The following is a 24,474-nucleotide window of genomic DNA, read 5'->3' as shown; positions in this document are numbered from 1 at the left end:
GTGCGGCAGTGTGATCCAAATATTGGGGGTACCCCGATACCTGCCAAACCAAACATTAGGGTTTTTTTTTTTTACAGAGTGCCCTGTTTGCACTTTACTCTTTTACCTCAGGGCAGGTGTCTTCACCATGTGGCCCTCTAGCTGTTGTGGAAACACATAGCAACACATGCTGGTACATGTTGTTCCACAACAGCTGGAGGGACACATGGTGTAGACCCCTTGCGTTATGTGGAATTTTACAGTGTCATGTTTGCACTTAAATATTTTATATTGTTACCTCAGAAAATGTGCGGCAGTGTGATCCAAATATTGGGGGTAACCCGATACCTGCCAAACCAAACATTAGTTGTTGTTTTTTTTACAGAGTGCCCTGTTCGCACTTTACTCTTTTACCTCAGGGCAGGTGTCTTCACCATGTGGCCCTCTAGCTGTTGTGGAAACACATAGCAACACATGCTGGTACATGTTGTTCCACAACAGCTGGAGGGACACATGGTGAAGACCCCTTGCGTTATGTGGAATTTTACAGTGTCATGTTTGCACTTAAATATTTTATATTGTTACCTCAGAAAATGTGTGCCAACTGTTTAAAAGAAAAAATATAATAACATAACTTTTGAACCAAATTTTTATAACTGAAAAACGAAATAAACAAAAATTGTTTGCACACAAAAACTTGTCTGTCTTCTCTACTGCAACATTGTTTGAAGATTAGCTGCAATGGTGGCCCTTATGCACTCGCTGGCAGCGTCATGCCCCCCCACCAAGCCTGGTGCATCATGTACAGTGACCCCCGCCCCATGATCATGTACATTCCACTCGGGGAGAAAGTTTTCCTTTTGAATCTCACATATGTTATGGAGAATGCAGCAGGCTGCTACTATATCTGGCATTATTTTCAAGTCCACATCATTCCTCTTCATGAGGCAGCGCCAGCGTCCTTTTAAACGCCCAAACGCATTCTCCACTGCCATACGGGCCGAACTTAGGGCATGGGTATATGATGTCTGTTCGGGGGATAAGTGAACATGCTGGGTGTAGCCCTTCATTAGCCAGCGCTGTAATGGGTATGCTGCATCACCAATGAGGTGGACCGGGATGTCCACACCATGTACGATCACCGATTTCTGTTAATAAAACATTAATATTATTACAGGGGTAAAACTTGACTATTGGTTTATGGGCAAACATTAGTTTAAGTAGTAAATAATCTTACCTCTCGAGGGAAAAGCCATCCACCAAGCTTGTCCTCAGCAATACTGTAAAGATCGGAGTTGGCAAGAACCCTTGCATCATGTGACCGTCCGGGCCACCCTATGAAGACATCTGTGAAACTAAAAATAAAGGTTTATGCATTATCATAAAACAGCCCAAGCCTATTTCAAACACATTAGTGAAACAGTGCTTATCAGTATTTGTGGTCCACTACAGCTTGCAGAACAATGGAAGGCCAACCCTTACGATTGTAATAGTCTGCTGGGTTGTCACGGGGGGCGATGATGGGGATGTGGGTCCCATCTATGGCACCAGCACACTGTGGGTAGCCACGCTTCTTAAACCCTTTTATAGTCGCATCTAGCCGCTGTCCTTGTGGCAAGGAAATAAAGCGATGGTACATGGTATCCAGCAATGCCCGCGTGACCTGGTAGACAATCTTGCAGACCGTGCCAATCCCTACTCCAAATAAACTGAAAACTGTGCGATACTCTCCAGGGGTAGAATACCACCAGAGAGCAATCGCTAATCTCCTGGCTGGCTCAATGGGCTTCCGGAACCTGGTGGTCTGCATGGTTATTGCGGGGGACAGTAGTTCCAAAACATACTCGAATGTAGCGCGAGACATCCTGAAGTTTGCCATCCACTGCTCCTCCTGATATGCTAGAATGGTCTGCATGAATGCTTCCCCATGTCTGCGATCTCTCATCCACATTCTTCGGCTTGGTGTAGAGTTCATTGTTATGAGAGAAATAACAACAGTGGATGATATACGCGCTCTCCTCCTTTTCAAATATTTGCGTCAATAGGTAGCCCTCTCTGCAAAGAATTGAGCTCTCCTTCTCCAGCTCTGCAGTAGGTAGCACAAGGTGAAAAGCTGCATCAAGCTGTCTGTAGCAGAAAGCAGCAGTAAACTGCAAACAGTCTGCGACTCCATGCTAGACACAGCTACTGCACCGGCATCCATTGCTGCAATGCTGTGAGCAGGCCCCACCCCTCCATTTTGGTCCTTTTGATGACATCATCTTGATGAGACAGTAAAAAGTCCATTTGTAATGACAGCAATAGGCTTTTACAGAGCTTCCCGGGTTAGGTGGAAACAGATCAGACACGGGAATAACCCGTGTCGAAGTGTAGTGGAAACGGGGGAGCCGACACGGGTTGTAGCCGTGTTAAACATCCCGGATCGGACACGGTACATAGGTGGAAAAGGGGTATAAATGGCTGCAGCTGGAGAGTGAGTCAGTCTGGAGGACTGCTGCAGTCAGGAGAGCTGCCCTTTGCACAGACTCCAGGTGGGACTGTAGTCAGAGACCAGTGTGTGCTTGGAAGCCACTGGGGGGCCAGTGTCTACACCTGTAGAAAACAGGGAAGAACACCAAATTCTGACACAGGCAGCAGTCTGTGTTACCCTGCAGGTAGCAGGCAAATTCAGTGAGACTCTGTAACTCTGTAATGCAGATTAGCTGACGTGTCAGATAGGACAGAAAATAAAGATATTTTGCAGCGCACATAGACTTGGCAAAAAGATTTTTATTATTACTTTATATATAATTATTTATTATTGCTTGCCAAAATTAAATATATTCTAAAAATTCATTCAAAACAACCACCGGCCGGTGTAATTAGATATCTTATTTTTATATTAAAAAGAAAAAGAAAACAAAACACTTAACACAGCCTATATAAATTTTCACATATAAATATACTGAATTTCATTCAATGTGAACACTTTGTGTCACCCTTGCCTGAAATAATATCTAAAATAGATACAATCGTACATAAAAGCTCAGGCAGAGATTAGTATCACTAGGTTGCTGTAAAATGTATCACTATTGCACTCTGAAGTAAAAGAAAAAGAAAAAGCCTTTCTTCTGAAGCTGATGGTAACAATTCAGCTAAATGGCTTCACACTCTGTTAAGACACAGAGATTTTTTCAGTCCATTTATATCACTGGAAGTCCATTCAGTGTTTAAGAATACTAGATCATCAAAACACTTAAATTTTCGGCTGGTTAATGTTCCTAATATCCGTGATTAATTTGTTTAAAAAACACAGGATATTGCAGTGATCCGTTTGATATTCAGAGGACCATATGATTAGGTCTAACAATATAGATTAATTTGTCTGGCCAGACAGTGTGATTACTCTCACCGCACTCTCCCGTTGATTATGTCCACAGGACTCCTCCCGGCTGCTGGTGCTGGTAACCTTAAAATGCAGTCATCTCTGGAGGGTGTAGTCCAAATAGATTGTGGACGGCTTGGTGGTGAGTGTGTCCACTGGCGATGGTGGGAACGAATGTATTGTGAGTATTTTACGCGTTTCTCCGCCTCCCTCCGGGTTCAGCGGCTTCATCAGAAATCATTTCTGATGAAGCCGCTGAACCCGGAGGGAGGCGGAGAAACGCGTAAAATACTCACAATACATTCGTTCCCACCATCGCCAGTGGACACACTCACCACCAAGCCGTCCACAATCTATTTGGACTACACCCTCCAGAGATGACTGCATTTTAAGGTTACCAGCACCAGCAGCCGGGAGGAGTCCTGTGGACATAATCAACGGGAGAGTGCGGTGAGAGTAATCACACTGTCTGGCCAGACAAATTAATCTATATTGTTAGACCTAATCATATGGTCCTCTGAATATCAAACGGATCACTGCAATATCCTGTGTTTTTTAAACAAATTAATCACGGATATTAGGAACATTAACCAGCCGAAAATTTAAGTGTTTTGATGATCTAGTATTCTTAAACACTGAATGGACTTCCAGTGATATAAATGGACTGAAAAAATCTCTGTGTCTTAACAGAGTGTGAAGCCATTTAGCTGAATTGTTACCATCAGCTTCAGAAGAAAGGCTTTTTCTTTTTCTTTTACTTCAGAGTGCAATAGTGATACATTTTACAGCAACCTAGTGATACTAATCTCTGCCTGAGCTTTTATGTACGATTGTATCTATTTTAGATATTATTTCAGGCAAGGGTGACACAAAGTGTTCACATTGAATGAAATTCAGTATATTTATATGTGAAAATTTATATAGGCTGTGTTAAGTGTTTTGTTTTCTTTTTCTTTTTAATATAAAAATAAGATATCTAATTACACCGGCCGGTGGTTGTTTTGAATGAATTTTTAGAATATATTTAATTTTGGCAAGCAATAATAAATAATTATATATAAAGTAATAATAAAAATCTTTTTGCCAAGTCTATGTGCGCTGCAAAATATCTTTATTTTCTGTTCTTCTGATCTCTAAGGTTGAGTAGCCTTAATTTGCTGGCAGCACGTGGATTTGGAGTGACTGAGCGCTTGGCTAAATATATCTTTATTCAGTGTCAGATAGGAGCCAAGCAATAAGGGGGCTAGGTTGTTTTTTTTTTTTTTCTGTTGTTATGCTGTCAGTAAAGCAATATTATATTTATTTACCTGGGAAAGCTGTGTTTGGATCCTGATTAAGCACCTAGACCTTGCACTGATACACCCATCTACAGTATTTAAGAAACCCCACATCATCATCATCACTACATATCTGTATGTATGTATGTATGTATATATATATATATATATATATATATATGCACTGCTCAAAAAAATAAAGGGAACACTACAATAACACATCCTAGATCTGAATGAATGAAATATTCTTATTAAATACTTTGTTCTTTACATAGTTGAATGTGCTGTCAACAAAATCACACAAAAATGATCAATGGAAATCAAATTTATTAACCCATGGAGGTCTGGGTTTGGAGTCACACTCAAAATTAAAGTGGAAAAACACACTACAGGATGATCCAACTTTGATGTACTGTCCTTAAAACAAGTCAAAAAGAGGCTCAGTAGTGTGTGTGGCCTCCACGTGCCTGTATGGCCTCCCTACAATGCCTGGGCATGCTCCTGATGAGGTGGCGGATGATCTCCTGAGGGATCTCCTCCCAGACCTGGACTAAAGCATCCGCCAACTCCTGGACAGTCTGTGGTGCAATGTGGCATTGGTGGATGGAGCGAGACATGATGTCCCAGATGTGCTCAATTGGATTCAGGTCTGGGGAACGGGCGGGCCAGTCCATAGCATCAATGCCTTCATCTTGCAGGAACTGCTGACACACTCCAGCCACATGAGGTCTAGCTTTGTCTTGCATTAGGAGGAACCCAGGGCCAATCGCACCAGCATATGGTCTCACAAGGGGTCTGAGGATCTCATCTCTGTACCTAATGGCAGTCAGGCTACCTCTGGCGAGCACATGGAGGGCTGTGCGGCCCCCCAAAGAAATGCCACCCCACACCATTACTGACCCACTGCCAAACCGGTCATGCTGGAGGATGTTGCAGGCAGCAGAACGTTCTCCTTGGCGTCTCCAGACTCTGTCACGTCTGTCACATGTGCTTAGTGAGAACCTGCTTTCATCAGTGAAGAGCACAGGGCGCCAGTGGCGAATTTGCCAATCTTGGTGTTCTCTGGCAAATGCCAAATGTCCTGCACGGTGTTGGGCTGTAAGCACAACCCCCACCTGTGGATGTCGGGCCCTCATACCACCCTCATGGAGTCTGTTTCTGATCGTTTGAGTAGACACATGCACATTAGTGGTTTGCTGGAGGTCATTTTGCAGGGCTCTGGCAGTGTTCCTCCTGTTCCTCCTTGCACAAAGGAGGAGGTAGCGGTCCTGCTGCTGGGTTGTTGCCCTCCTACGGCCTCCTCCACGTCTCCTGATGTACTGGCTTGTCTCCTGGTAGCGCCTCCATGCTCTGGACACTACGCTGACAGACACAGCAAACCTTCTTGCCACAGCTCGCATTGATGTGCCATCCTGGATTAGCTACACTACCTTTGCCACTTGTGTGGGTTGTAGACTCCGTCTCATACTACCACTAGAGTGAAATCACCGCCAGCTTTCAAAAGTGACCAAAACATCAGCCAGAAAGCATAGGAGCTGAGAAGTGGTCTGTGGTCACCACCTGCAGAACAACTTCTTTATTGGGGGTGTCTTGCTAATTGCCTATAATTTCCACCTGTTGTCTATTCCATTTGCACAACAGCATGAGAAATTGATTGTCAATCAGTGTTGCTTCCTAAGTGGACAGTTTGATTTCACAGAAGTGTGATTGACTTGGAGTTACATTGTGTTGTTTAAGTGTTCCCTTTATTTTTTTGAGCAGTATATATATATATATATATATATATATATATAGTTCATGGCTGGGCGGCACTCAGAGACTATAATAAGTCATAAAGGTGAATAAGTCCCGTGGGGCAACTTTATTGTGACGTTTCGGGGTACAAAAAAAACCCTTCCTGTACCCCGAAACGTCACAATAAAGTTGCCCCACAGGGCTTATTCACCTTTATGACTTATTATAGTCTTTGAGTGCCGCCCAGCCATGAACTATGTAAAGCAGGGACAACTCTGAGGGGGAGGCACCGGAGCAGGTTATTTGTAAGACCGGAGTGCCGGGGTCACTTTTTTGGCATATATATATATATATATATATATATATATATATATACATACATACATACATACATACATACATACATACATACATACATATATATATAGTGACAAGGATCACAAACACCGGGACTCAGATGAACACTTTCGGTGTTTATTTTGAACAGCAAGTCACCACATAGCAAGTTAAAGCCATATGCAGTCGGTATTACACGCAGTAGCATACAGGCACTCTCAGCATGGTAGACTCTTGGTAGAGTTGGTAGGCTCCAGTGATCTCTAGTCTAACCCACACAACCTGGCCTATCACTTGGGTAGCTATTCCACCATTAAGAGCAAGGTGACTCTGCCCTGGAAACCTGTATATCAGGAAATCACAGGTGCTGCTGATCACACACCTGGGATTCTGCTACTGCTTCCAAAACCTGGTCTGGATCTTCCACATTACTTTCACATGGAAAAATGCTTCAACCACCCTGGTGAATCTACACAATTTTTAGGTGAGCTCAATGCCTCGCCCACCCCTACATGTGTCATCCGCCCAAGTACACAGCCTTGCACTACCTTCCAGAGGTCACCCACTTCACCTTCTTCCTCCTCCCCTAGCTTCACCATAGGGCTGCTTGGAGGAACAGAACCTACAAACCTCCAGGAAAGGGCATCGTCATTGAGGTGCTGTTTCCCTGGATGATGCCTCACCTCAAACTTAAATGGCTACAAAGCCAAAAACCAACGGGTCACACGAGCATTCACCTCTTTATTTGTATGCATCCACTGTAAGGGAGCATGGTCTGTGACCAACAAAAACTCTTGTCCCAATAAATAATACCTTAATGACTCAACTGCCCATTTAATGTCCAAGCACTCCTGCTCTACAGTTGAGTACCTGTGCTCCCTGGGCAATAATTTATGGCTAAGGTAGAGGATGGGCTTCTCCTCTCCATCTACCTCTTGGGATAGGACTGCTCCTAATCCTGTCCCAGAGGCATCCGTTTGTAACACAAATTGCTTTTTAAAGTCAGGAGCTTCAACAGACAAAGAGGAAGGGGGGTGCAAATCCCCAACCCCCAAATTCCCTTCCGCACACTGAGAATTACCTGTAACAATCCCTGAACCTATCTGGTAATAAAATTCAGAGAATTCGTCACAAATGTTTGCAAACACATGTTTAGCTGCTGGCCACTTCACGGCTTCTCTGATACAGCAGTCCTAACCTACATAATAGCAGTGCCCACATAGGGCCATGTAATTTGTCACAGTACGCCTCATGATAAAGGCTTTTACTAAAACACTTCCAAACAGAGAGCTAACTTTAAAAAAGTCAGGAGCTTGAAAGACAGGCTCAGTACACAAAGCTTGTCTTAAATCCTAACAAGCAGTTTCCACTGGTCCAGACCACGTTATCTTGTCTGGGAATTGTTTTTGAAGACATTCGGTTAGTGGAACCGCTCTAGCAGTGAAATCTCGAATGAACCTGCGATAATATCCGACCAAACCAAGAAATGTCCTAAGTTGTGATTTACATTTAGGTCTAGAACAGGTGAGACTGCTTCTACCTTACTAGGCAGAGGTTTAACCTGTCCGCTGCCCACAATGTACCCCAAATACTTGGCCTCAATCATACCAATGGCACATTTCTCAGGGTTCGCGGTAAACCCGTGTGCTCGTAGAGACTGTAAAATGGCTTCTACCTTTGGTAGGCGTGACTCCCAGTCAGAGCTGAAAAATAAGAATTTACTCACCGGTAATTCTATTTCTCGTAGTCCGTAGTGGATGCTGGGGACTCCGTAAGGACCATGGGGAATAGACGGGCTCCGCAGGAGACTGGGCACTCTAAAAGAAAGATTAGGTACTATCTGGTGTGCACTGGCTCCTCCCTCTATGCCCCTCCTCCAGACCTCAGATAGGGAAACTGTGCCCGGAAGAGCTGACACTACAAGGAAAGGATTTGGAATCCAGGGTAAGACTCATACCAGCCACACCAATCACACCGTATAACCTGTGATAACCATACCCAGTTAACAGTATGAACAACAACTGAGCCTCAATCAACGGATGGCTCATAACAATAACCCTTTAGTAAGCAATAACTATATACACGTATTGCAGAAGAAGTCCGCATTTGGGACGGGCGCCCAGCATCCACTACGGACTACGAGAAATAGAATTACCGGTGAGTAAATTCTTATTTTCTCTGACGTCCTAGTGGATGCTGGGGACTCCGTAAGGACCATGGGGATTATACCAAAGCTCCCAAACGGGCGGGAGAGTGCGGACGACTCTGCAGCACCGAATGAGCAAACTCAAGGTCCTCCTCAGCCAGGGTATCAAACTTGTAAAACTTAGCAAATGTGCTTGAACCCGACCAAGTAGCAGCTCGGCAAAGCTGTAAAGCCGAGACCCGTCGGGCAGCCGCCCAAGAAGAGCCCACCTTCCTTGTGGAATGGGCTTTTACTGATTTTGGATGCGGCAATCCAGCCGCAGAGTGAGCCAGCTGAATCGTGCTACAGATCCAGCGAGCAATAGTCTGCTTCGAAGCAGGAGCACCCAACCTTGTTGGCTGCATACAGAATAAACAGCGAGTCAGACTTTCTGACTCCCGCCGTTCTGGAAACATAAATTTTCAAAACCCGGACTACGTCCAGCAACTTGGAGTCCTCCAAGTTCCTAGTAGCCGCAGGCACCACAATAGGTCCATATGGAAGATCAGATAGGGGCTTTTACATAACAAAGCCGCCAATTCTGACACACGCCTAGCCGAAGCTAAGGCCAATAGCATAACCACTTTCCACGTGAGATATTTTAGCTCCACGGTCTTAGGTGGCTCAAACCAGTGGGATTTCAGGAAATCCAACACAACGTTAAGATCCCAAGGTGCCACTGGTGGCACAAAAGGAGGCTGCATATGCAGCACTCCCTTTACAAACGTCTGAACCTCAGGCAGTGAAGCCAGTTCTTTTTGAAAGAAAACGGATAGGGCCGAGATCTGAACCTTTATGGACCCTAATTTGAGGCCCATAGTCACACCTGACTGTAGGAAATGCAGAAAACGACCCAACTGGAAGTCCTCTGTAGGGGCCTTTCTGACCTCACACCAAGCAACATATTTCCGCCATATGCGGTGATAATGCTTTGCTGTCGCATCCTTCCTAGCTCTTATCAGCGTAGGAATTACTTCATCCGGTATACCCTTTTCCGCTAGGATTCGGCGTTCAACCGCCATGCCGTCAAACGCAGCCGCAGTAAGTCTTGGAACAGACAGGGCCCCTGCTGCAACAGGTCCTGTCTGAGAGGCAGAGGCCATGGGTCCTCTGTGACCATCTCTTGAAGTTCTGGGTACCAAGTCCTTCTTGGCCAATCCGGAACAATGAGTATCGTTCTCACTCCTCTTTTTCTTACTATTCTCAGTACCTTGTGTATGAGAGGAAGAGGAGGAAACACATATACCGACTGGAACACCCACGGAGTTACCAGTGCGTCCACAGCTATCGCCTGAGGGTCCCTTGACCTGGCGCAATATTTTTTTAGCTTTTTGTTTAGGCGGGACGCCATTATGTCCACCTGTGGCCGTTCCCACCGATTTGCAATCTGCTCGAAGACTTCTTGATGAAGTCCCCACTCTCCTGGGTGGAGGTCGTGCCTGCTGAGGAAGTCTGCTTCCCAGTTGTCCACTCCCGGAATGAACACTGCTGACAGTGCTTGTACGTGATTCTCCGCCCAACGAAGAATCCTTGTGGCTTCCGCCATCGCCACCCTGCTTCTTGTGCCGCCCTGTCGGTTTACATGGGCGACTGCCGTGATGTTGTCTGACTGAATCAGCACTGGTTGGTCTCGAAGCAGGGGCTCCGCTTGACTCAGGGCGCTGTATATGGCCCTTAATTCCAGTATGTTTATGTGCAGACGAGTCTCCTGACTTGACCACAGCCCCTGGAAGTTTCTTCCCTGAGTGACTGCCCCCCATCCGCGGAGGCTTGCATCCGTGGTCACCAGGACCCAGTCCTGTATGCCGAACCTGCGACCCTCGAGAAGATGAGCACTCTGCAGCCACCACAGAAGAGACACCCTGGCCCTCGGGGACAGGGCGATCAGCCGATGCATTTGAAGATGCGATCCGGACCACTTGTCCAACAGATCCCACTGAAAGATCCTGGCATGGAACCTGCCGAAAGGAATGGCTTCGTATGACGCTACTGTCACAATCCTGACTGTAGGTTTCATATTTGGTGACTTACCCCTGCCATCTGTCCCGGATCCTGTGTCTTTTTTAAACAGGTTGTCAGCTCTGAGTTTTCCTGAGTTCTCTGCCTGAAAGGTAATAGTTAATTAGCTCCATCTGTGGTGATCTCCTGTGTGAGGCTGAATTCAGTAATCTGAAGTTTAGGCCTAAAAGCCAGCATCCTATGTTTTGCAGAAGTTCAGGCTTCAGTGTTCTCTCGGCCTGCTAGGCCTCATTCTACATCACAGCCTTGGCTAGAGTAGTCACATGACAGTGACTGTTCACCTGACCCAGAGTTGTTCAATCCTCTGCCAGCCTGAGACTCTCTGCATCACCTAATCCTGCTCACCAATCACTAAGGACCAGGAAGTATAAATCAGGAGGCTGATTTAGAAACTGGGCCAGTTCCTTGTGTCACACTCACAGCTATGTGTGATTCTTCAAGCTGAGCTCCCTAAAGGTAACCTTTATACTCTGGTTCCTGTGAAAACTCTGTTCCTTGTTACCCTGTTTGGTTTACTTTTGTGTTGCCACTGATGATCACTATTTCCTCGAGTCTCAAAGTAAAGGCACAGCTGCAGTGGTTCATCTTAAAGGCACAGTATTATATTCCATAGTCTCAACTGAAAACCACAGCTGCCGTGGTTCATCTTTACTGCTGTTGTAGTTGTGATCTCCAGAGCTCCCGTATCCCTGCAGCATCTCCGTGCCTCAGCATCTCCGTGCCTCAGCATCTCCGTGCCTCAGTATCTCCGTGCCTCAGCACCTCCGTGCCTCCCAGCACCTCCGTGCCTCAGTACCTCCGTGACTCAGGATCTCCGTGCCTCAGTACCTCCGTGCCTCAGTATCTCCGTGCCTCAGCACCTCCGTGCCTCAGTACCTCCCAGCACCTCCGTGCCTCAGTACCTCGTGCCTCCAGCATCTCCGTGCTTCCAGCATCTCCGTGTCTCAGCACCTCGTGCCTCCAGTACCTCCGTGCCTCCAGCACCTCGTACCTCAGCACCCCCGTGCCTCAGCACCTCATGCCTCCAGCGTCTCCGTGCTTCAGCATCTCAGTGCCTCCAAGCACCTCAGTGCCTCCAAGCACCCCAGTGTCTCTACGCACCCCAGTGTCTCTACGCACCCCAGTGTCTCTACGCACCCCAGTGTCTCCAAGCACTTCCGTGCCTCCTAGCACCTCAGTGTCTCCAAGCATCCAGTGCACTTTAGCGCAGTTGTACCTGGTATTCTTCACTGATTCATCAGCGCCTTTCCAGTTCTGTCTTTCAGGAGACCTTCAGCGCCCACACGTGCTTCCTGTCTGCCGACCTAATCCTGCATGAGAAGAACCTAGATTCGGCCATCTCTGCCGCGGTTCCTCTTCCCAGTCACCGGAAGAAACCCCAAGTCCACAACATTCCCAAACCAGGTCAGTGGTAGTATTCATATAATCCTCCAGTCGCCCGCACAGACTTCACTAACACCGGGTTCACAAAACCTCAGTCATGACAGTAGGAACTGGCCACATGGACCCGGCCGAAAGTGTTTGTCTGACGCAGGACCTCCTAAGCAATATTGCAGGACGCTTGGAAGGTCTGGAGTCGACTCAGCATCAATTGGCACAGTGTCTGCAGCGGAATTCGTTCTCCAGAGATTCTCTGACCTTCTGCACTAAGACTCCTGACCAACTGCAGATTTTCTACCAGATGTTATTACAGTTACAAGAACTTTTGTCGAGTATTCTTTCTGTGATGCCTGATCTCTTCAGGAATACTGCCAACGTTGTTGATCCTGTTTTGTCCCAACCAGTTAATAGAGTCTCTTCCTCTGTGCAAGGAAAAGTTGTTCATCAGAGCTATCCACGGCCCAAACTCTCTGAAGCTGAACGTCAGCGGCGTAGGGAGCTACACCTCTGTCTTTACTGTGGAAATTCCGGTCATTTTGTTAAAGACTGCATTCTTCGTAAGCCAGGGAATGGTGACAAATCTCAGTATCACAGTGCTCATGTCTACAAGTCATCCACGGTAGCCGATCCTGCTACTGCTGACAGGGGTATCAAGATGGCTACTCTGAAAGAGACTCAAATTTATGACTGGGGTCCGGTGATTAAACGACCTTATCCCAAGTTGGGTGTCCAGAGAAGAATATTCAAGCCATTTAGAGTCACAGAGGAGTCCGTGTCATTAGCCCAAGGAGGGGCGTCCGTGTCATTAGCCCAAGGAGGGGCGTCCGTGCCTACAGCCCACGGAGGGGCGTCCGTGCCTACAGCCCAAGGAGGGGCGTCCGTGCCTACAGCCCAAGGAGGGGCATCCGTGCCTACAGCCCAAGGAGGGGCGTCCGTGTCTTCAGCCCAAGGAGGGGCGTCCGTGTCTTCAGCCCAAGGAGGGGCGTCCGTGTCTTCAGCCCAAGGAGGGGCGTCCGTGTCTTCAGCCCAAGGAGGGGCGTCCGTGTCTTCAACCCCAGTGAGGGGTTCAGAGGGTCCAGCCCCAGGGAGACTACAGAGCGCTGCCCAGCCAGAGAGACTACAGAGCGCTGCCCAGCCAGAGAGACTACAGAGCGCTGCCCAGCCAGAGAGACTACAGAGCGCTGACCAGCCAGAGAGACTACAGAGCGCTGCCCAACCAGAGAGTCTACAGAGCGCTGCCCAGCCAGAGAGTCTACAGAGCGCTGCCCAGCCAGAGAGTCTACAGAGCGCTGCCCAGCCAGAGAGTCTACAGAGTGCTGCCCAGCCAGAGAGTCTACAGAGTGCTGCCCAGTCAGAGAGTCTACAGAGTGCTGCCCAGCCAGAGAGTCTACAGAGTGCTGCCCAGCCAGAGAGTCTACAGAGTGCTGCCCAGCCCCGTGAAGTGGGGGCTCTTGCCTCAACCCAGCCCCGTGAAGAGGGGGCTCTTGCCTTAGCCCAGCCCCGTGAAGAGGGGGCTCTTGCCTCAGCCCAGCCCCGTGAAGAGGGGGCTCCTGCCTTAGTTCAGCCCCGTGAAGAAAGGGCTCAGCCCGTCCCGGTTCCAGCCGGTCCAGCAATATTCCAGGCTCCACCTGGTCAGTCCGTCCCGGTTCCAGCCGGTCCAGCAATACTCCAGGCCCAGCCTGGTCAGTCCATCCCGGTTCCAGCCGGTCCAGCTATACTCCAGGCCCAGCCTGGTCAGTCCGTCCCGGTTCCAGCCGGTCCAGCAATACTCCAGGCCCAGCCTGGTCAGTCCGTCCCGGTTCCAGCCGGTCCAGCAATACTCCAGGCCCTGCCTGGTCAGTCCGTCCCAGTTCCATCTGGTCCAGCGATACTCCAGGACCAGTCTGGTCAGTCTTCGTTGGCTCCAGCCAATTCAAGTATCCTCGGATCCAATCCAGTCCTACTCGTCCAGCCAAAGCTTTCTTCAGCTTCAGCCTCTAACCTTTCGTCTGATGGTTTTCCACCTATTTACTTTGATGGAGATTTATTGCAATATGCCGCTCTGGTTGAACAATTTCTATCTCGGATGGAGTCTGATCCTTTAGGTGCAGTAACTCCTTCCAACGTTACTCGATATCTGTTCCTGGCATTCAGAGGAAGAGCTTTGAAGTGGGCCAACATGCTTTTTGAGAGTAATGATCCTGTGTTCCATGACTTACAGACTTTTAGTAATGCTGTGGTTAAAGAATTTGGTCCTAAACCTTTGGAATCTGACTCGGTAAAAAATCATGCTCTAAAGGGAATGCAGAAGGAAGTTTGTGCTGTCCTCCCAGGGATAATCTAAGAATCTCCTTCGGACATTCCGCTGTCCTTGGTTAAAACCAAATATTCCCGTAAGAAGAAGAGGCATCAACGAAGGTCCTAAATTCTTCTGTATGAATTTCTCAAGTTCCTCTAAGATTCAAGATGGGTGTCCGGAGTCCACCCTTGAAGAGGGGGATACTGTCACAATCCTGACTGTAGGTTTCATATTTGGTGACTTACCCCTGCCATCTGTCCCGGATCCTGTGTCTTTTTTAAACAGGTTGTCAGCTCTGAGTTTTCCTGAGTTCTCTGCCTGAAAGGTAATAGTTAATTAGCTCCATCTGTGGTGATCTCCTGTGTGAGGCTGAATTCAGTAATCTGAAGTTTAGGCCTAAAAGCCAGCATCCTATGTTTTGCAGAAGTTCAGGCTTCAGTGTTCTCTCGGCCTGCTAGGCCTCATTCTACATCACAGCCTTGGCTAGAGTAGTCACATGACAGTGACTGTTCACCTGACCCAGAGTTGTTCAATCCTCTGCCAGCCTGAGACTCTCTGCATCACCTAATCCTGCTCACCAATCACCAAGGACCAGGAAGTATAAATCAGGAGGCTGAGTTAGAAACTGGGCCAGTTCCTTGTGTCACACTCACAGCTATGTGTGAGTCTTCAAGCTGAGCTCCCTAAAGGTAACCTTTATACTCTGGTTCCTGTGAAAACTCTGTTCCTTGTTACCCTGTTTGGTTTACTTTTGTGTTGCCACTGATGATCACTATTTCCTCGAGTCTCAAAGTAAAGGCACAGCTGCAGTGGTTCATCTTAAAGGCACAGTATTATATTCCATAGTCTCAACTGAAAACCACAGCTGCCGTGGTTCATCCTTACTGCTGTTGTAGTTGTGATCTCCAGAGCTCCCGTATCCCTGCAGCATCTCCGTGCCTCAGCATCTCCGTGCCTCAGCATCTCCGTGCCTCAGTATCTCCGTGCCTCAGTATCTCCGTGCCTCAGGATCTCCGTGACTCAGTACCTCCGTGCCTCAGTATCTCCGTGCCTCAGTATCTCTGTGCCTCAGCACCTCCGTGCCTCAGTACCTCCGTGCCTCAGTACCTCCCAGCACCTCCGTGCCTCAGCACCTCGTGCCTCCAGCATCTCCGTGTTTCAGCACCTCGTGCCTCCAGTACCTCCGTGCCTCAGCGCCTCCGTGCTTCCAGCACCTCGTACCTCAGCACCCCCGTGCCTCAGCACCTCGTGCCTCCAGCGTCTCCGTGCTTCAGCACCTCAGTGCCTCCAAGCACCTCAGTGCCTCCAAGCACCCCAGTGTCTCTACGCACCCCAGTGTCTCTACGCACCCCAGTGTCTCCAAGCACTTCCGTGCCTCCTAGCACCTCAGTGTCTCCAAGCATCCAGTGCACTTTAGCGCAGTTGTACCTGGTATTCTTCACTGATTCATCAGCGCCTTTCCAGTTCTGTCTTTCAGGAGACCTTCAGCGCCCACACGTGCTTCCTGTCTGCCGACCTAATCCTGCATGAGAAGAACCTAGATTCGGCCATCTCTGCCGCGGTTCCTCTTCCCAGTCACCGGAAGAAACCCCGAGTCCACAACATTCCCAAACCAGGTCAGTGGTAGTATTCATATAATCCTCCAGTCGCCCGCACAGACTTCACTAACACCGGGTTCACAAAACCTCAGTCATGACAGCTACCATCTTTCCGAGGACTCGCGTGCAGTGATGCACCGACACCTGCTTTGGTTTCAGGAGATCCCTGACCATGGTCACTAACTCCTGAGCCTTCTCCTCCGGGAGAAATACCTTCTTCTGTTCTGTGTCCAGAATCATGCCCAGGAAAGGCAGACGCGTCGTAGGAATCAGCTGCGACCTTGGAATATTCAGAATCCAGCCGTGCCGTAGCAACACTTCCTGAGAGTGCGCTACGCTGACCAACAACTGCTCTCTGGACCTCTCCTTTATGAGGAGATCGTCCAAGTACGGGATAACTGTAACTCCTTGCTTCCGGAGAAGTACCATCATCTCCGCCATTACCTTGGTAAAGACTCTCGGTGCCGTGGATAGACCAAACGGCAACGTCTGGAATTGGTAATGACAGTCCTGTACCACAAACCTGAGGTACTCCTGGTGAGGCGGATAAATGGGGACATGCAAGTACGCATCCTTGATGTCCAGAGATACCATAAAATCCCCCTCTTCCAGGCTGGCAATGACCGCTCTGAGCGATTCCATTTTGAACTTGAACTTTTTCATGTAAATGTTCAAGGATTTTAAATTTAGAATGGGTCTTACCGAACCGTCCGGTTTCGGTACCACAAACAGTGTGGAATAGTAACCCCTTCCCTGCTGAAGGGGGGGTACCATTATTATCACTTGCTGGAGGTACAGCTTGTGAATAGCCGTCAGGACTATCTCCCTCCCCGTGGGAGAAGCTGGCAAGGCGGATTTTAGGTAACGGTGAGGGGGCGTCACTTCAAATTCCAGCTTGTATCCCTGAGATACAATTTGTATAGCCCAAGGATCCACTTGTGAGCGAACCCACTGGTTGCAGAAATTTCGGAGATGCGCCCCCACCGCTCCTGGCTCCGCCTGTGGAGCCCCAGCGTCATGCGGTGGACTTAGTGGAAGCAGGGGAGGACTTTTGTTCCTGAGAACTGGCTGCATGGTGCAGCTTCTTTCCTCTACCCCTGCCTCTGGCAAGAAAGAATGCACCTCTGACTCTCTTGCTTTTTTGAGAACGAAAGGACTGCATTTGGTAATACGGTGCTTTCTTAGGCTGTGAGGAAACCTGTGGCAAGAAAGTCGACTTTCCAGCTGTCGCTGTGGATACGAGGTCCGAGAGACCGTCCCCAAACAATTCCTCACCCTTATAAGGCAAAACCTCCATGTGTTTTTTAGAGTCGGCATCCCCTGTCCATTGCCGAGTCCATAAGACCCTCCTGGCAGAAATGGACATTGCATTTATTCGAGAGCCCAGCAGGCAAATGTCCCTCTGGGCATCCCGCATATGTAAGACGACATCTTTAATATGGCTAAGTGTTAGCAATACGGTATCCCTGTCCAGGGTATCCAACCCCTTTGACAGAGTATCTGTCCATGCTGCAACAGCACTGCACACCCAAGCTGAAGCAATAGCCGGTCACAGTAGAGTACCAGAGTGTGTATACACAGAGTTCAAGATACCTTCCTGCTTCCTATCCGCAGGTTCCTTTAGGGCGGCCGTATCCTGAGACGGCAGGGCCACTCTTTTAGATAAGCGCGTCAGGGCCTTGTCAACCCTAGGGGAGGATTCCCAGCGTAACCTATCCATTGGCGGGAAAGGGTACGCCATTAGTATTCTCTTGGGAATCACCACTTTCTTATCAGGGGAAGACCACGCTTCTTCACATAACTCATTTAATTCATGTGAAGGGGGAAAAGTCACTGGCTGCTTTTTCTCCCCAAACATATTTACCCTCTTGTCAGGGACAGGGTCAGCCTCTGAAATGTGTAATACATTTTTCATTGCAATAATCATGTATCGGATGGCCTTAGTCATTTTGGGCTGTAATAGTGCCTCATCCTCGTTGACGCTGGAGTCGGACTCCGTGCCGACATCTGTGTCAACCAACTGAGATAGTGGGCGTTTTTGAGACGCTGACGGCCTCTGAGGCGCCTGGGCAGGCCCGAGTTGAGAGCCCGGCTGTCCCCCGGCAGCAACATAATCAAATCTCTTATGTAATGAGTTTACATTGTCATTTAAGACCTTCCACATATCCATCCAATCAGGTGTCGGCACCGACGGGGGCGACACCACATTTATCTGCACTTGCTCCGCCTCCACGTAACCCTCCTCATCAAACATGTCGACACAGCCGTACCGACACACAGCACACACACAGGGAATGCTCTGACTGAGGACAGGACCCCACAAGGTCTATGGGGAGACAGAGAAAGAGTATGCCAGCACACACCACAGCGCTATATACACAGGGATACACACTACCAGAAGTGAATTTTTCCCAATAGCTGCTGTATCAATACACCTTTTGCCTAAATTTATGTGCCCCCCCCTCTCTTTTTACCCTCTTAGTGCCAGGAGACTGCAGGGGAGACCCTGGGGAGCGTCCTTCCAGCGGAGCTGTGAAGAGAAATGGCGCTGCTGTGCTGAGGAAGAAGGCCCCGCCCCTTCAGCGGCAGGCTTCTGTCCCGCTGTTTCTGACTAAAAAATGGCGGGGGTTTTACACATATACAGCCACAGACTGTATTATGTGTCTTTTTTATGCCAAAGGTATTCTTATTGCTGCCCAGGGCGCCCCCCCCCCAGCGCCCTGCACCTTACAGTGACCGGAGTGTGTGGTGTGCAGTGGGAGCAATGGCGCACAGCTGCGGTGCTGTGCGCTACCTTAATGAAGACAGGAGTCTTCAGCCGCCGATTTCATCACCAACTTCTGATCTTCTGGCTCTGCGAGGGGGACGGCGGCGCGGCTCCGGGAACGGACGACCGAGAACCTTTGCCTGTGTTCGAACCCTCTGGAGCTAATGGTGTCCAGTAGCCTAAGAAGCACAACCTAGCTGTGAACAGGTACGTTTGCTTCTCTCCCCTCGGTCCCACGTAGCAGTGAGTCTGTTGCCAGCAGATCTCACTGAAAAAATAAAAAACCTAACATTACTTTCTTTACTAGCAGGCTCAGGAGAGCCCACTAGGTGCATCCAGCTCTGGCCGGGCACAGATTCTAACTGAGGTCTGGAGGAGGGGCATAGAGGGAGTAGCCAGTGCACACCAGATAGTACCTAATCTTTCTTTTAGAGTGCCCAGTCTCCTGCGGAGCCCGTCTATTCCCCATGGTCCTTACGGAGTCCCCAGCATCCACTAGGACGTCAGAGAAATAACAATTACATCTAAATATGCAGTTGCATATTCCCTGTGGGGCTGCAGCAACTTATTCATACCTCTCTGGAATGTTGAGGGTCACCATATATTTTATATTGGAATAAGCCTTCTGGGGTAGAGAAGGCTGTTTTTGCCTTAGCAGCTTCTGTTAACGGAATCTGTCAAATCAAGTGTAGTGAGATATTGACTATTGGCTAAATTTTCTACCAACTCATCAACCCGGGGCATAGGGTAAGAATCAAACTGGGACAGTTGATTTAATTTACGGAAGTCATTGCAGAACTGTAAGGCACCCGAAGGCTTCGGTACTAGAACAATTGGATTATTCCACTCACTGGTGGATTCCTCTATAACCCCTAATCGTAACATCTCTTCCACCTCCTGCTTTACCGCTGCCCGCTTCACTTCGGGTATGCGATATGGCCTCTATTTAATGACCACTCCGGGTGGAGTCACAACATCATATTGGATGATCTGTGTCTTTCCTGGAATGGCAGAAAACACATCTTGGTAGCGTTTTGCCAAGTTCACCACTTCCCATTTCTGTTCAGGAGTAAGCTTGACTTCAGTGGGTACCTGGCATTCTGAAATCTTTTTAGCTACCAAAGTGGGTATACATGGTTAGTAGTTATCTGGCAATAGTGCCAGATTTCATATTGCACAGGGGTATACCCTCTGGGTACCTGGTGGCATAATCAACTACCACCAATATGTATTGGTGCCATCAAACAGATTTTTCCACTGGCCCTATCAGATCCAAACCAATCCACTCAAAAAGTACGGAAATGATGGGAGGGGTAACTGTGGAGCTATAAACTCTGGCCGAGGGGCTGTCCTCTGGCAGACTGGGCATTCCTGACAATACTGCTTAACGGAAGCATAGATGCTGGGCCAAAAGAACCTTAACTGGATGCATTGGAGTGTTTTCTCCTCCCCTAGATGGCCACCCCACAAATGCGTATGGGCAGCTTCTAAACCAACTGCTCCAGTTTCGGGGGAACCAAGAGCTGATCTACCTTTTTCCCTTGTAAAGTAGCGACACGATATAGCAAATCATTTTCCAAAACAAAATATGGTACACCCTTGGATGGTAAAGCATCAACTACCTTGCTGTTAACTACTTTAACAGTCTCAAAGGCGTGTACCAAATTGCTGTCATCCCGTTGATCTCTCCCAAAGTCCTGCAGTGATATCTTCTCACCAACTGGGTTCCAATGGGCCTCTGACTCTTGGAGTGGTTTGGGACCGGCTGCCTCTCTCCCGGATGCTAAACTTTGGTAGTCTCTGGCTTCTGAGTTATTTCGGTGGTTGACGGTTTAATAGCACGCCAGCCCGGCCCAGGATCAGCGAATACGCGGGTCTAGAGGTCACCGCCCCAACCACCTTTAATGACCGACCTTGAACGGTCAGGGGTAGTAAATATAGAGCACCTTTTTATCAAACTTAATTGCTTTTGACAGGTACCATGCCCCCTTTGATATTAATTTAGAGTATGATATTGATTTTATATAAAATTTATATAAAGTTTATAGAGCTTGATATCAAACTGTATTAAAAGATAATTGCTTTGAAAAGAATGTCACGTAACACCAGTCGCAGAATGTCACGCAACGCCACGCATCAAATCAAGCGGATGAAAGAAGCATATTACACAGTATTAAAACCAGGTCGTTTCAGCGGCATTGATAAATATTATGGATCGGTTAAAAATAAATTTAAAAGATCCGACGTAAGAAAGTGGTTACAAGAACAAGACGCATACAAGTTGCACAAACTGGCAAGAAAAACTATAAAAGGAACATGATTTGTGTATCAGGTATAAATCAACAGTGGCAATGCGATTTGGTTTTGCTCATAGATCTGTCAAAATACAACAATGGTATTAAATACATATTAACCGTCGATATATTCAGTAAGAGGGCCTGGGTTGAAAGTCTGACCGCTAAGAACGACGCAACAGTCGCTAATGCTTTTGAAAAAATATTCCAGCAGGAAGAGGTGCCGAAAAAGCTACAGACGACCTATGGTGATTACTTTAGAAGTAAGAAAACACCCATTTGTTTAGGAGTTGGTGACCACGTCTGTATTTCTAAATATAAAGACATATTTCAGAAAGGCTACGAACAGAGTTTTTCTGAGGAGATATTTGTAATACAAGGCGTGAACACGAAAGGTCTTAAGTTGCTTTACACGTTGGAGGATCTCTACGGTGAGACTATTACAGGCAGTTTTTATCCCGAAGAGCTTCAAAGCATACCAAAAAACTATAACAGGGTTTACAAAGTTGAAAAGATTAAAAAAAATAAGACAGAGGTCAGAAATACACGTTAGTCAAGTGGCGGGGATACCCCGCAAAATTTAACAGTTGGGTCGCGGCATCAGAGATAAAAGATATATAAACAAAGAGGACGATGGATGATAAATCGTTCTACATAACACTGCCGAGTAATGCTTCAGCAGCCACATTTCGCAAAATAAGATTTCTAACTATACGACAAAATTGGCTAAACCGATAGACTTAAATGGCGAATGGGAAGTGGCTCTTACAAAGATGCAATACCCGCACACGTGGAATACTTTGGATATACAAGATTGTAGGCTACAAATAACACAGGACGGCATGCTTTCCAAGTCAGTTGTGGATTTCACAACGTGTGTGTTAAACCCGGTTTTTATAAAACAATCGATGCGCTACTGAACGTAATCAACGCGGAAATTGGGCGGCATAAACTGGAGGGTGGATTAAGACTAACATACGTTCTGCTTTAACGCGTTGTTACATGCGATAGTAAGCAGCTGTATCAACTTACAGCTGGTGATAAACTGACAAGGATCCTTGGTTTACAACCTAAAACTAAGATTTCTAAACCATGCGCCGACATCAAAGGCGGCCAATATACGCTGTACGTGTACACAGACATTATCGAACACCAGAGGGTCGGGGATAGTTATGTACCGCTACTTCGCACTGTTGAAATTAAGGGTTATAACAATGAGGTGATCACAATACGATACGAGAAGCCCAATTACTAACCACTGTGCAAAATGCATTTTGACATGATAGCCATAGAGATAAAGAACGACCAGAACGAGAACATGTCATTTATGCTTGTGAAAGTGATCGTGAAACTACACTTCAGACGCCGCAAAACTGAATTTTATTAACTTAACAGAATGGTTGCTGTTAAAAATTATGGCGATCCTGCTCTCTGGGGGTCATTCCGAGTTGATCGCTCGCTAGCAGTTTTTAGCAGCCGTGCAAACGTTATGCCGCAGCCCACTGGGGAGTGTGTTTTAGCTTAGCAGAAGTGCGAACGCATGTGCAGCCGAGCTCTGCAAAAACAGATGGTGCAGTTTCAGACTAGCTCTGAACCTATTCAGCGCTTGTGATCACTTCAGCCTATTCGTGTCCGGATTTGACGTCATACACCCGCCCAGCGAACGCTCAGCCACACCTGCGCTTTTTCAGACACGCCTGTGTTTTTGCAAACACTCCCTGAAAAAGGTCAGTTGACACCCAGAAACGCCTACTTCCTGTCAATCTTCTTGCGGCCGTCAGTGCAACTGAAAACTTTGCTACAACCTGTGCACAATCACAACGGGCTTTGTACCCATAAATGCGCAGAAATGCCAATTTTTAGCCAGATCGCAGCGCTGCGAACAACGGCAGCTAGCGATCAACTCGGAATGACCCCCTCTATGCGCAATATTATATATCTCAAGCCCGTAATGGATTACCCGGTTTTCTCGGCAGTGCATACATGTACGGTTGCGGATTAGGCGGTATATTTCGAAGTCTGCTCAGAAAGGCTGTGCCGCTTTTTCGAAGAGGCCTGGAGTTAGCAAAACCCCACGTGAAGAATGCAGCACACGATATCGCAAGAGACGTCATTGGACAAGCTAAATAGCCATTGTGAATAAATTACATGAAGCAAACCAAGCGAAGCAAGATGGTTCCGGATTAATTTATACGCGGAAAGGGGCGGCTAAAAGAAAACGGAAGCGTTCGACATAACTTCCGCCTTGGTGCATGCCCCTTTTAAACAAAAACCGGGATATCACTGACCTGGTTTGGGAGTGTTGTGGACTCGGGGTTTCTTCCGGTGACCGGGAAGAGGAACCGCAACTGGGTCGCAGCAGAGATGGCCGAATGTAGGTTTTCCTCATGCAGGATTTGGACGGCAGGCAGGAGGCACGTGTGGACGCTGGAGGTCTCCTGAAAGACAAGACTTGAAAAGGCGCTGATGAATTGGTGAAGAGTACCGTAAGCTCACTGAGAGCGATACTGAGGTGCTGGAGGCACTGAGGTGCTTGGAGGCACTGGGGTGCTTGGAGGCACTGAGGTGCTTGGAGGCATTGAGATACTTGGCGGCGCTGAGGCGCTTGGAGGCACTGAGGTGCTTGGAGGCGCTGAGGTGCTTGGAGGCACTGAGGTGCTTGGAGGCGCTGAGGCGCTTGGAGACGCTGAGGTGCTTGGAGGCACTGATGTGCTTGGAGGCACTGAGGTGCTTGGAGGCGATGAGGCGCTTGGAGGCGCTGAGGTGCTCGGAGACGCTGAGGTGCTTGGAAGCACTGAGGTGCTCGGAGACGCTGAGGCACTTGGAGACGCTGAGATGCTTGGAGGCACTGAGGTGCTTGGAGGCGCTTGGAGACGCTGAGAAGGCTGGAGACTACAGGGATACGGGAGCACTGGAGATCACAACTCTTGGGAGAATAGATGATACTCAGGCGCCGGAGCTCGGCCCGGTGTCTAAATTTGAACTTCCCGCCAGTGCCTGATTGGAGGGAAGTACTGATGACGTCACCCGCACCTTCCATGGACGCCGGGCGTACCCGCGACGTCCACACTCATGCTGGCCGGACGGAGCGCCGGGAGCCGGGAACTGCCAGCGAGGACGGCCGCACGGATACCCAGCGCGCCCGGAGGGGTAAGTATGGTGGCCGCGGCAGCAGCATGACACGGGACAGGCACAACTTAAATAAAAAAAGGAATCCGAAGAGGAAAGTTGGTGATATTTTTTAAGCATGTCTTTCATACATA

General features: G+C 48.1%; 1 protein-coding gene across 1 annotated transcript in view; it reads right to left on the bottom strand.

Moving 5' to 3' along the window:
* Window positions 1-610: 610 nt before the first annotated feature.
* The window catches only part of LOC134894643 (uncharacterized), a 35,073-nt gene continuing 11,209 nt past the window's right edge, over window positions 611-24,474 (bottom strand). The window contains exons 2-3 of the mRNA XM_063913780.1: window positions 1,217-1,334; window positions 611-1,127 (exon numbers count right to left, since the gene is read on the bottom strand). Of these exons, the coding sequence (XP_063769850.1) occupies window positions 690-1,127; window positions 1,217-1,334 (556 nt within the window). The 3' untranslated portion in view covers window positions 611-689. The remainder of the gene's footprint in view (window positions 1,128-1,216; window positions 1,335-24,474) is intronic.

The sequence above is a fragment of the Pseudophryne corroboree genome, chromosome 1 (genome assembly GCF_028390025.1).
Source record: "Pseudophryne corroboree isolate aPseCor3 chromosome 1, aPseCor3.hap2, whole genome shotgun sequence".
NCBI classification, from domain to species: domain Eukaryota; kingdom Metazoa; phylum Chordata; class Amphibia; order Anura; family Myobatrachidae; genus Pseudophryne; species Pseudophryne corroboree.
Note: the sequence above shows the minus strand (reverse complement) of the source record. Positions and strands in the feature narration are given on the sequence as shown.